The 13,325-nt window shown below is 48.1% G+C and overlaps 1 protein-coding gene across 1 annotated transcript in view; it reads left to right on the top strand.

The window, feature by feature from the left end:
* Positions 1-484: 484 nt before the first annotated feature.
* Positions 485-13,325, top strand: part of Dhrs4 (Dehydrogenase/reductase 4) — a 62,022-nt gene continuing 49,181 nt past the window's right edge. The window contains exon 1 of the mRNA XM_077670209.1: positions 485-751. Within this exon, the coding sequence (XP_077526335.1) occupies positions 585-751 (167 nt within the window). The 5' untranslated portion in view covers positions 485-584. The remainder of the gene's footprint in view (positions 752-13,325) is intronic.

Genomic DNA, 13,325 nt, shown 5'->3' with positions numbered 1-13,325 from the left:
ATCGGGCCGGTGAGGAGGGGTAGGTTAAGCTTCCCCGCCCCCCTTTCTTTTGGGAGCCCCTGTTCCAATGTTATGGCTTACGGCCCTTGAGTACGTGATTAGCCTGGTTATTTGTATCTCACCTCAAACAGTTGCGACGACTTTTTGCCTTGCTTTCTTTTATACTCAGTGCATTTCTAGTGTGTCTAATGTCTGTAAAATTACGAAGTATGTAGTCGCTTTCGTATGCAGGGCCTAGCGAACTGTGATTTCTCCCAGGCACTGAAATTCACCCCCGAAAAACACCGGTTATACGGCGGCAGATGAACACGGAGCCGCAGCCAAAGTATCTATAAACGTTGGCCGCAGCTGTGAAGGGCGGGAATTTGCCGGTTTGCTTAGTTCACTACTTCTCCGCGCGCCGCTTCGAAGTCGCGGCGATCGCAAGCGATTAAGAACCCCTCTCCACCTTCCCCACTTTCCCACTTTCCTTCTCCGAACTTCTTGCTTTTGCTTTCGCCGCCGGCCTGTTTCTCCTCATCGCCTCATCTGGCTTTGGCAGCATTGTTGCGCCGTGTCGCTCAGCCTTTACGTTGTGTTCGTGAATGTTTCGTGGTGACCAAGCTCGAAACATGGGCACCGTAAGCATGCTATCCACGCTCACACGGATCTCCTCTGCGAGTACGCCCATCGCCCGAGCTGCGATGTCGACTGCGTCCGGCGCAAAGAAGCTAGCGGGGAAAGTGGCTATCGTGACGGCGTCAACCGAAGGGTGAGCTCACTTGTACACGAACGGCTCATCGGCGCACGGTGCGCCGTTGGGAACAGTGCGGGTACGAGTGCGGGTACGGGATAGCGCGACTTTTGTCCTGTTGACGATAGCTTGACACCCGAAGCCGGCCTTTCCCTTGCGACGAACGCGGCGGTTTGTACAACCTCTTGTTTGCCGGTGTTCCGCGTTGGTTTGAATGAACGACTCGGCGGCTTTGCGTCTGCTGTCGTCGTTCATGTGCGACGACCATGGTTTTTCGTCACACGACAGCAGGTTGCTACGGACGAACCACCTCTGGAAAGGCGCTTGTCACGCTCTTGCCACGGTTAAGTGGGCGCTTTTCGCGATGTACGACAGCTTCACGTGACAGCTCCGATTCCCTTGCGGTAGCGGTTGAAATAGTTTCGTCATCATCATCGGCTAGTTTTATGTTCACTACAGAATGAAGGCCTCGCCAAAATGCCGCTATCCTACGCTGCCCGAATCTATTCTTTGCCGCCAAATTTCTTCATCTCATCGAGGTATCAGTCTTTTGACGTCTAAGTGCCGTCTCTCGATCGGTTGCCCGCTTGCATGTCTAGCCGAGCTCCACTTTTGTTTCTTCAATCTAGCAAGGATAACTCCCACGTGAGTTTGCTCAATAATCCCAGACGTTCGTTTCCCGTCTCTGACCTTTCTTTCCATGGTTCGTTCGGCTGGCCTAAGCACTCTTTCAAGGTTCTTAGCAAGTCCTACCTTACCCCAGGTTCCCGAGCCGTCAGTCATCACCGGAATCGAGTGTTTGCTGAGTGCTGCCCAGGTCGCAAAAATTGTACGCCTGTTTTTATTATCTTGGTTTTGATAGGTGCCCGCAACTTTCCCAACATATTTATATTCGCCCACCTTTTCTAGGATTTCATTGCCTTGACAGAAAGGGGCACTTTCTGCATGCCTATTTAACATTGCGCATGTCTTAGTAAGTCCCATTTATCTGTAATCCTACAGCAAGGCTTTTAGAGTACAGTTCATGAAGTATTTCTGCAGGTCTTCGTCCGTATAAAGGACCAGGCGATGTCATACCCGAATTTTATTTGGCCCGAACACTCTTCGTTTATTCGTATCCTGGACTTCCCAATCAGGCTTCATAATTTTGGTGAGATGGTGTCTCTGTGGCTGATGCCTTCCTAACAGGAAGCCTATCACTTTTCTTACGGAGTGCCGTATCGTGCCCATACAAAGCCTATACGTATGTATCCTATCCTCTACTCCCTGTTTCCTCAATGCTTCGTTCACTGCTGGGGTTTTTACTGAACCAAATGCTTTCTTGTGATCTATAAATGAGACGTAAAGAGCTTTATTATTATTATGACATGGAAGTGAACCACTGTTTAGTAGCCTTTCCTAAAAAAGTCTGTTCGTTGAGCTCGAAATATATGGTGCCACTATGCGGTCAAGAAATATCCTGTAGACAATTTGTACAATCAGAGCATACTGATAAGTCTTTGGCATTCTTTGTCATCACCACTATTGTGAATTAGAACTATGTTGGCATTTTTCCAGGCCTGGTACTCCAGTGTCTGAGGGCATTCTGAGAACAAATTTGCCAGCTTTATGTAGTATAACATCCTCACCATCCTGGAGAAGGTCTGTGTAAGGTCCGTTGTCACCCGTGGCTTTGCTTCCCTATTCCTTCGAGTGTTTTTTTTTTTTGCTCAATCTTTTGTTACTGCTAAAACCAAGCAAAGCGAAACCATTTACTACTGTTTCCTCTTTGAACGTCGCTAGAGCATAAATCTGGACACAACCTTTCCCGCACTTTATCTCGTCGATGTTTTTGTTGCCAGTATCATCTTTCAGTGTATGCATTCCGTATCTGCCAATAGCCAGCTTTTTCTTCATTTCCCTTTAGCCTTTTTTTTTAGCAATTTATCGATCCTTGCCACATTTTATGCATGAGTATCGCACTTCTTGCTTCTGTTAGTTTTGACAACTCCGCCAATTCGATTTGCTGTTTCGTTCCTGTCTGTTTCATCTCCCTTCACATTTTAATTCGTCCTTTTGTTTTGTGAGATAATCTAACAGTGGGCGCTAGAGGTTGGGTAATTTATTTTAACTTAGAGATCACAACTTTGATGCACCTTCTGGCGACGAGAAACGATGCTATGTTTGTTTCGAAACAGGAGTACAGGTTGCTCGTCTCTTCTGTTTCTTATCTATATTTTTTCTTGAAGTTAGAGAACATATCATGAAGGGTGCTGTCCAATGCTGAATGCACACCCAATGAGTTTCAGCTACACAAGTGATTGCCTTTGAGCAGCAGCAACGTCAGAAAAGGTATTAAAAGTACACAGTCAGAGTGGTAATCAACGACGTGTCGTCGAGTACAGAGATAATCTGGTTCCTCTTGCCACTGGCTGTTGTTTTATGAACGTATGCTCACACTAGGGCAAGAGCACTTACATTTCACCAGCATAAAACATTTTCGAGCACTTGTTTACCTGGGATGAAATGATTCATTGAAACATAAACCAAGGTTACTGATAGTAGCAGTCAGGACAATGCTTAATGAGACAACTTTAAAAAATATACGCTGCACAAAAGTTTTCCGATACATTTATTTTGCATTTACATCTTCTTGTCTTGCTTTTGCTTTCATAGAAATGCCTCAACCAGGTCTTCTAATCACATTTCATCGTTACAGTTTGGGGTGTCTGAAATCGCAGCGTGTCAGAGTGTACGAGCGCCGATAGGTGCTTTCACGTTTCTCCCATTTTCTGCATAATTAAGCAACTACTGTTGCAGACGGTGGTATAATGGTGTTTTCGGCACTGCAAAAAACCAATATATTCTACTAGTTTTGAAAGTTTTGTCTCCCTTTAAGAATTTTGTTTCCCTGATGCAAAAGCAAGTTTGAGGAGAAGCAGGGTGTCTCGATTTAAGGGGATACGAAGACAGAGTGCAAGTTCAGTCACTGAAGTTCAGTTCAGTTCACAGAATGCAAGACTGTGTTGTCACAATAACAATGATACCACTTTTAGAGCACACTTCAGATAAGTAATCGAGATATTAAAGAAAACGTAGGTATTAAGCAGTGGCGACTCTCAAGCCACTTTCTGACGATTTCTTTATGGCATCACATAATCTTGTGTGTGCGATTGCTGGCAACTGACTAAACCACCCCCAAGGAACATGAATGGGCTGTTGTAGTGGGGCTCGTAGTCCCGTTTGATTGCATAATGTTTTTAGAGCCAGCCCGTATGATGTCATTCGTTCCCATAATGCATCACTGTAGCGCAAAATGGGAAGTGTTTCAGTATTTATAGTGTTTTTTTTTGTTAAAAGACTTCATTTGTGTGGAAATGGAGCTGCGCGAGTTGCGAGAGGCTAGTTTTTTTCGAATTGGCTGCAGTTGTATTTTCGCTTCATGGCCCTTTGAAAGACTGCCACGACTGCGTAATTTCTGTTGATATGTGAACATGGGTTTGTCTGTAGGAAACAGCGCAGCCGTTTTCCTGACTTTGTGTCAACTACAGTTAGCCCTTGGTGGATGAATCAGTGACCGCTAAAAAGCGCAAAGACTCATGGGTACATTGTCTGATCCGGCGGAGTTCCGCCGCTTCCGGTTCGACAGTTCTCCTGGCCTCCCGTACGCCGGCGGCTTTCTCGCGCGCGTCTGCTTGTTGTTTATCTGTTTCCAACGAAAACAAAACCCTCGTGCATCGCCAATTCAATGTAAAACAACGATGAATCCTACTAGGGGCTTCTTTGAAAGGTAAGAACTCTGTAACGAATAAACAACACACGCACACGCGCGTGAAAGCCGCCGGCCTACGGGAGGCCAGGCGAGATCTCGAACCGGAAATGGCGGGAGCAGACGACGTACCCATGAGCCTTCGCGCTTTTTACCGGTCACCTATTGTGCTGAACTAGTGTGGCTGCATTGAGTGACATATTCCATGTTTTGCACAGCAGCCTTTCCATGTACCTAAATTCGCTGTGAACTTCAAACTCAAATACATATGTGCAACAGCAGGTTCAGTTTCCACGAGTTGAAGCGCGCTGCGGAGAACAGGGAAACGAAAATGAAAAACCAATATATATTTGTCGAGGTAGCGATTCTTTGACTTGCGGGTTTTCACCAGAGAACAGTTCTGTCTCCCACATCACAAATTTGAAAGCAATATTGAGTAGTGTGCTGACGGGGGAGGAACAACGCCTGATGGCAAGGCCAGGCAAAGGCGCACTGATGTGGCCTGATGATGATGATGGTTAGAGAGCTCCTCTTATTTTCGGGTGGTGGTTAAAGGGGCCGTGAAGACAAAATACAAGTTCTATTCATTAGAAAGAGTGCTTTGCCCCGAAAACAACGGTGCCAGTTTTATCGCAGACTTCAGGCAACGAACTCAGATATTAGGGAGAACAGATGCAGCAGTGGCGACTCCCTAGCAACCTTTCTATGATGTCACGTAATCTTGTTCGTGCGATTGGCGGCCGCCGAACTAACCCGTCACCAAGACACATGACTGGATGATTGTCTAGTTCCGTCTGATTGCATCACTCGGAGGCTAACTTGCAGCAAACACACTACAAATTATTTGTGCTGCCCATTATGACGTCACTCCCGCCTATAACATGCCACTGCCTCGCAAGATTTGAAAGTTTCGCGATACTTCTTGCGTTCTTTCGGTTAAAAAATGGCTTTCGTGGCTGGGATGTGAGGCTGAGGGAGGTACTGAAGCCTCGATCTTTCAAATTAAACTAATTTGTATTTTGTCTTCAAGGCCCCTTTAAAAATCACATTGGCTGTTGCAGTCAGCAGTTAGTTGGTCTCTCCCAACGAAATTTATTCGATTTCTGGGTCTCAGCTCTTTTTATTTAGATATATTCTCCTCTTATCGAATCTGCTCAGTGATCATTTCCCTGCTTTTTTTCCGCCACCGTTCCGCCTTCCCAGTCACGTCTGTGACCTCGAGGATGGCTAATACAAAAGGGAGTTCGTTGCCTCAAATAGCAACGCACTGCCCTTTAAGCTGTCATAGACATGTACTGTCTGGAGCCAACGACTGGATTCCACGCGAGAAGGCACTGCACCGCCACTGCCGCCACCTCGCGACAGGTTGCCTGCTGCCGAGACACTAACGCTGCGGCCTATTTTGACTGCACGCTCGTTCGTTCGCTCGCACGAGTCGATGCCCTCTTGGTAAACAGAAAGATCGAACGGTGCCGTTTGGGCTGTCCATGCGGCGCGCTTTTTAAAAGTGGTCTGGGTGAGCGGCAGAATTTGCGGCCACTGCAGCATGCGTTGCTGTCTGTGGGCTTGTTTAAGGGACGCTGCAAGGCCTCTGATAAACGCTTTCACTCCTTCCTTTGCGTCTGGAAGGCTGTGGAAGCACTGCGAAAGCTGCAGTTATCGCCAGCACCAAGCGACACTTCGTAATTTGCTCGTCGCATTGGATCCGCCTTCCTTTTCTGCCTTGCTTTTATAAAGATTTTTTAAGAAGTGTCCATTGAGTGGGTTCACTAATGCCACAGAAAGGAAAACGGCCAATAGCCGCCACACCGCTGTAATGACGTCATTAAAGCGCTGGAAGAACGCCAATACCGGGAATGGGTGAAAAATCTTTTGGGCAAGTTTCGAAGTTATCTGATATGGGCATAGAGGTCATTTTTGGCTGAGGCACTCCGTGACCCCCTGTTCCAAGTATTGGGTGTGTTTCTTGACCACAGTCTGAAAGCCTTTAAGATTTAGAGAATAGTTGAGGCAAGTGTTGCAGGGTCCCTTAAAAGCACGGCTACATTCTTACAACGAATCTGTCTTGCGCTAGGTTTTGACCTAAGTTGCGTGCGTCTGTCGGGTCCGTCAACGAAGAACCGTTTGCGCTAGTGTAACGTGGTCTGTAGCTCTCGTGTAATGTAGATTGGTATCTTGGGGGAAAAAAATGATACCGAAATTGGCCGTTAAGATTGATCTACCATTACGCGAGTTTAATTTACTCGTCATAATTAGTTCAGTGAAGTTGTAAACGTTACAGAATTCCCGTCTGCTGTCAATACGTGGCCGACTACGGAGGGGATGCGGTTACAGAAAACGGCTGTAGCTTGTATTTCACTGAAACTGTCCCGAAACAGATTATGCGAGAAATAATGTAGAATTACTTCTAGGGAAGATTCGTGTATGTGTGTTTCTTCGATCAGTGAGTTAAGATTACCACACATAACTTCATGTACCGCATTTACCCGATTCTAACGCGCACCTTTTTCCCGCAAAAATAGACCAAAAAATCGCATGCGCGTTAAAATCGGATACGAAACGGAAACTGCCGAAACAGCTAAAATTTCGTTCCACCCATCGCCATCACCCTCTCAAGATGGCGCCAAAGCTTTTAGCAACAATTTTTCGTATTTAGGCGCCTAGGCTTTTCTATCGGCGTTCACACAAATCGTCAAATTATTCCAGTTGCGCGCTTGGTAACAGCAATGGCAGCAGCGGCAACGAAGGTGCGCCGCTTCCGCGGGTTACAAGCGGCTCCTACTCGTTCACAACGAGCGGTTGGCTGAAGCGTACGCCTCTAGAAAAGCTCGCGGGATGGGCGTGCGAGGCGTGGGCCACGATCCCATCGAACATGGTTGAACGTTCGTTCAGAAGTGTGGCATCGCGAACGCGCTTGACGGAACCGATGACGAGATGTTGCGGTCAGCGGAAGGCGACAAGGAGCTCTCGCAGAGCGATGAGGACTGAGATGAGTGAGATTACTTCGATAAATAAATCGTCCGTTTCTCTCGCATTCGTTTTTCTTGCCCACAAAGTTCCTTGCGTGTTGCAATCGGAGGTGCAAGATTTTTCGGTTTTTTTGCCTTGAAAATCGGGTGCGCGTTAGAATCGGGTAATTACGGTAGTTATCCACCAATATAGCCTCGCTGGGCTTCCATTTTCACAGTAGTGGACGGGCCTTAAATTTTTGTTCTTGTTTGCCACTCCTCCTCATCATCGGTGTTCTTCACAATTAGTCGCGAACTGTGATTCCAGCGCAATTCACCGCGGGCTGGGGCCTGGTTTTAACAAAGCATGTCACATGGTTGAGTTCGTGTCAGTGCAATTAGGAAAAAGAATTCATGCGATCAGAGCAGTCGCCAAGCCACCGGCCTCGTTTGAACAGGTCTTCAGTATGCAGTGGTTTGCGTGGCAGTCACAGATCGTAACTATTTCCTATGGGCAACGCTGATCAGAAGAAAAAAAACTGAAAAAAAAAAAATTACACGTGACCGCTAATTCTGTCGCTCGGCCAGACCGTTCAAAAAGGCTGGACGCTTGTGCAGACGAAGTTGTTCGGTCTTTCTGTTTACCCAAGACGGTATCGACTCGCGCTCGCAAGCGAACATGCGCGCAGTTAAGATATGCCGCACAGCTCAGGGTTTCTAGATCTAGATATATAGAAACTATGGCAGAGGTCCCGGCAGCAGGCGACCTTTCATGTGGAATCCAATCCCGACAGCATTAATTTCCTGCTTTCCTGATCTGGGGGTTCAGATTTTTCGACTTCCATTGCCTTCACCCGTGGTGACGACGATTAACGATTTCCCTTTGTATTGGTGCGGCGGCTGCTTAGAAAACAAGAACAAATCTTGCTGGTTCTATTTATAATGACGACCGACCGACGGCGACCATGTACATACAGCATGATGACCCTGTGTGTTCCTCGAGAGGAGTGTTTCGATTTAAGTGCAGAGCACTTTAGGGGCCGGGCTTGTTGTCGTAGCTCGTCCGAGGTCACGATATATCTGGCAACGGCAGTCACGCACCCAAAGAGGCTTCGTAGAGATACGCGCTTGTCCCTCGATTCGGCCTTCCGGCGAGAAGTTAACAATAACAATACTTTATTTCAACCCAGGAGGGCTGGGGTGTGCTGGAAAGGCCAAAGGCCAAAGAGGATACATCGTGAAAACAGGCGCGGAAACGGCGTTGATAAACAAATGAAATACACTGGACGACGCGCTGTATTTCGTTTCTTCGTCAACGTCTTTTCCGCGCCTGTTTTTATGATGAATCAACACCAACTCGCCCAACTTTCCATCCTGTTAAGAGGATATACTTGAACCAGAACCGTTCGACATTCCTGGAACCGCTGGTACTTGTCATACATGTCCCCATTATTTAGCGCAAAGAAAACTGCAGGTACATTTGAGACAAAATCGGTGTAATTAACCGGCAGTTCCGGCCTCGTCCGTTTAGTTGGACATGCTTGTTGGGTTGGCTTTTACGGTACTAGTAAGCGATGAAAGTGGCCGCCGAAGAAAAAAAAAAAAAAAAAAAAGAAATGACGCGTTCAAAATGGCGCAGCAAGGCTCCTCCAGCACGTGCGAAATGAAAGCAAGCACAAAAAAAAGAAATGGAACTCCCGCTCGTGCTGTTCCGCGCAGAACAGGAAACAATACAAAGAAAAGGATGCGAGCTATCCCAAGAGAATGCGAGCGAGCACTGCCGAGGCGGGAAAATTTAAATGCAGTGAACAAACCTCTGTTCAATTCATCGAGAGAGAAGCGAGGCAGAGGGGGAAGAGTGTGAAGAGTGGAGTGGAGAACGGCGCCACAGCCCATTATGGCGAATCACTGCTCCGCACTTCCGACAATTTTCACGTTGAGTGGAACGGCTTTAATTTTGTTCTTTCTCGCTTCACGAGGACCACGTTGTTCATATTGTCCACGCTTTTTTGGGCCTGCGTCTCTATCCTCGTCGTGTCTCCGCCTCCGTATTACCCTCCAACGCATTCTTGCCAAGTTCAGATGCTGTAAACTCGTAGCATGGTTAGCACACCTTTGCTCTCTGTCCATTCTCGAAGCTGACCTTTTCTTCCCCCCCGGGGGAATCTGTTTATACGGAAGTGCTTAGGACGTTGCGTAGCGGGCCGAAATCAATGACACCATATCCTTATTGCTGTCGTTAGCCGCCACGTGAGATCGTTGGTCCATTCTTTGCGCAATTGTTTCGGGCAGGGCTGGATTCTGCCCTTTGGAAAGCTGCGTCGAACCTTCCAACGCCGTTTCGTCAAGGCGACTTCAAATCATTGCCAGCACTGTCCCGTCCCTGCCGTCGATATCTTCTATACCGCCATTGGAGCGCTGTACTTTGTGGGCCCGTGACCATTATACCTTATGAACCGCCTATCTGCTGCCGGCCCTGCGGCCAGACTTCCGTTCCGTGTGCGACTTGCATTGAGCGGAGGTTGTTTCAAGAGCTTGCGCAAGCGCCCGAGCTGTACAGCCCGCCACGTGATGCCATCGGCTCGATCTTCTGGTGTAGTAATGGCTAATAAGAAGGCACGATAATAAAGTAGTTGTGCCGGTGGTCACTCTTTTACGCAACGTCCGGAAAATTAACCTTGAAGGTTGCCTTCGCCGGCTGCCCTCCTCCGCCAAGGCGGGAGGTGGACGTGAGGTTCGCTGGTGCTTTGTCGAGGAAGCTGAAGGTGTGGACCTGACATTTTTGTTGTTGCTGTGCGACGTCCACGTTTGTCTGTACGCCTTTTGTCCGTCCGCAAAGAAAAAGAAAACGTATTTTGGAAACTCCAACATCGTAGCTATAGTATGCTAATGATGACGTGCTTCAGTTTCGTACGTCCGTAAATGCCGTAGGCCTGTCCGTCACATTGCCGCATAGACGTGCGCGAGAGGCCATGTCAAGGCCAGCTCAACGCCGATGGCTAGGAAAGTTTCCGTACGGCAAGGGGGGAGGGGGAGTAGGGGGGGGGGCGCTACTGTGATGCAAAAACGGGCCCAAGCATGGAGGAAAGAAAAGGTTTCCTCCATTGGGCCCAAGCGTAAGCGGTTCCGTTCTTCAGGAGTGTATACGTTTTACGGAATCCTTTCCGTTGCGTCCGTTTTTGCATGCGCGCGCGTGTGTGGAGAGAGAGAGAGAGAGAGAGAGAGAGAGAGAGAGAGAGAGAGAGAGAGAGAGAGAGAGAGAGAGAGAGAGAGAGAGAGAGAGAGAGAGAGAGAGAGAGAGAGAGAGAGAGAGGGGGGGGGGGGGGGCTTCGTCTGTGAGTAGCAACGGCAGGTCAGTAACATTTGCGAGCATGCTCAAGAACGGCACCGATGATGATGATGATTTCTATTGGTTTCCCCTTTGTATCGGGGTGATGACATGTCATCTTACCAAAAAAGACTAATATACCTATGTTTTACACTTTTGGTTCAATACTAGCGCTGCTTAGGGCAGGCACAAAAAGCTTATTAGGCACAAAATACTTTTTTTTTCTGTTACAAGTGGTAACTGTCCTAGGCAATATTCCCCTCTCTGCTTTTCGTCCACCAGCATTCTAATCTTCTTTTCGTCCCCTCGACAGCCTTGAAGTTAACTTCCTCTGTGATACCTTTAAATCCTAGGGCTTCTGACAGCCCAATATTTCCTTCATGTAGATTTGGATGGATACCCTCACATTCTAGCACGATGTGCCGCATAGTTTCTGTTTCTTTTCCGCAGACCACGCATACCCCATCATTTTGTGAATACTTCCCCACAAAACTCTTAGTTCGCAGGCAACCTGCTTGTTTCGCAGGCAAACCACCGTAGCCGGATGTTTCTCCGCGCGGCGCAAGTAGGGCGTTACTGGGAATATTTTGAACATGGTGTGATCCGTCCCCGTGATTTTTTGGACTTAATATGCTTATAAACGACTCCAGTGACGACAAACAGACTGCGTGAGACAAGGCAGACGATATCACGCATTCATAGCGAACCCCTTTCAAAATGCGCGCGCACTGACGTCACGGGTCCGGCGCTTTGGCGGAGTGATACACTACATGAGGTGGTGCCGTTCTTGAGTTGTAACCGAGCGATTGAGTTGTAACCGAGTTGTAACCGCTGTAACTTTGCGCAGCGAGGGATGGCTGGCAACGGAACGCCTGATTGAAACGACGCGGGTATGAATGAAACATCGAAATATATCGCTCGCTGCCGTCTGCGTGTCAAAGAGACGCCGGGCTTTGTGGAGCCCACTAGCCCGCTCGGGTCTCTCAACCCTTCGTGTGCCGCTGAAGTCCAGTCATCTATTCAGCGAGCGCCTGTGGGCCCCAGTCGGACACGCTTCCAACGCAGGCACATGTGCTTGTTAAAATTACTGCACGCCGTTGATGCATTTGGGCTATGACCAGCGTCCTAGGCTGAGGTCTACAGACGAATGTGGACCGCCCGGTGTCCCTGACACGCGGGCGTGTTTGGCTTTTGCCTCCATCAGATAAACAGCGGCTGCGTACGGGGACACCGAGTTAGCGACTGCTTTGCTCTGCAGCGCTAGTCTTCTTATCAAACTTCTAATCGGCTTAGGGGGCCACGGTCATTGCAGTGAGCGGAAGGAGCTCATACGAGGCCACCTTCAATGAACTCTTGCAACAAAGACCGCGGCGAGTGTAATCGCACTAGTACGGATGCGCGTTAGAGCTGAGGTAATCTCAAGTTGATGACAGTCGTCGGCTTCGGGGTTGCGGCGGAAGTTTTTCTTTCTTTTTTGCTTTACTGCGTATGCCGTCTCGTTCCGAGGAAACAAAGAAACAAAACCGCATACAAAGAGTTGGTTCACTCTTATGATGGTGACTACGCGACCACCGTCGTGCCGCGGAGGTCGTTCATGCATGTCTTTGCGGGTGGAATGCACTTCGCGTGACCTTGGCGTCGCCGCTTTGTAGAGCTGGCATCGTTCACAGCTGTGACAGTGACGGCAACCGTTGTCTCGCTATTAAATGAAAGTCAGGCCAAAGGGAGTGGTGCCACCTGCTAGCACGCGACCGTTTTTATGCTGTTAAATGGGCTTTGAAGGCAAAATGCAACTTGGGTCAATTAAAAAAAAAAAAAAAAAACCGAACCATCTCCACTAACGTGAAACCTGGGGAGGGGCGAAGCATGCACTGTATAAGTGTATTCAAAGATTGTCAGTGTCTCTCTTGCCATACGGCGCGCGCTGATATACGCGGCATCCCAATTATATGAAGACGGAGAAGTGAAATTCGAATAGGAGAGCTGCAAATTTTAAAGTTAAAGTGCGTACTGAGCGAAATAGGAGCAAGGAAGCAAGCAAGCGCGAACGAAAGACGAGTGTCCCGGTGTTTTAGTACCGTGACCACACGAGAATACGACGACGAATGACGACGACGACATGAGACGCCGATAGCCCGAGCCCCTAAGGACCTTCGCTCCTAAAACACTAGCCTTTGGTAACTCAGACAGCTCCATTTCAGCCACAAAATACGGCCTCTTAACCGAAGAAACGCAGGAAATATTGAAAACTTTCAAATTTCCCGCTATAATGACGCAACACGGGCATGGGTGACGTAATAAGGGCCACCAATAAAAACGTAGTGATCAGGGAGTAACCGCATGTTAGCAACAATCAATTGAAACGATCACATGGAACTACAGGCACCAGTACAATCGCCCAGTCGCGTTTCTTGGCGGTGACCTTTATTTCTTTGAAGCTTGCGATAAAATTCTCGTTATTGTTATCGGGAGAAAGCAGTTGTTTTAATAAACCGAACTTGGATTTAGTCTTCACGCGCCTTATAAGAGCGCGTCTCTTGTTTGGCCAGGAGGGCAAAACACAAAAAT

Source organism: Haemaphysalis longicornis, unplaced genomic scaffold (genome assembly GCF_048455015.1).
Source record: "Haemaphysalis longicornis isolate Haplotype H1 unplaced genomic scaffold, Haemaphysalis longicornis Haplotype H1 scaffold_5, whole genome shotgun sequence".
NCBI lineage: Eukaryota > Metazoa > Arthropoda > Arachnida > Ixodida > Ixodidae > Haemaphysalis > Haemaphysalis longicornis.
The sequence above is the reverse complement of the archived record's forward strand: the minus strand, read 5'-3'. Positions and strand labels throughout refer to the sequence as shown.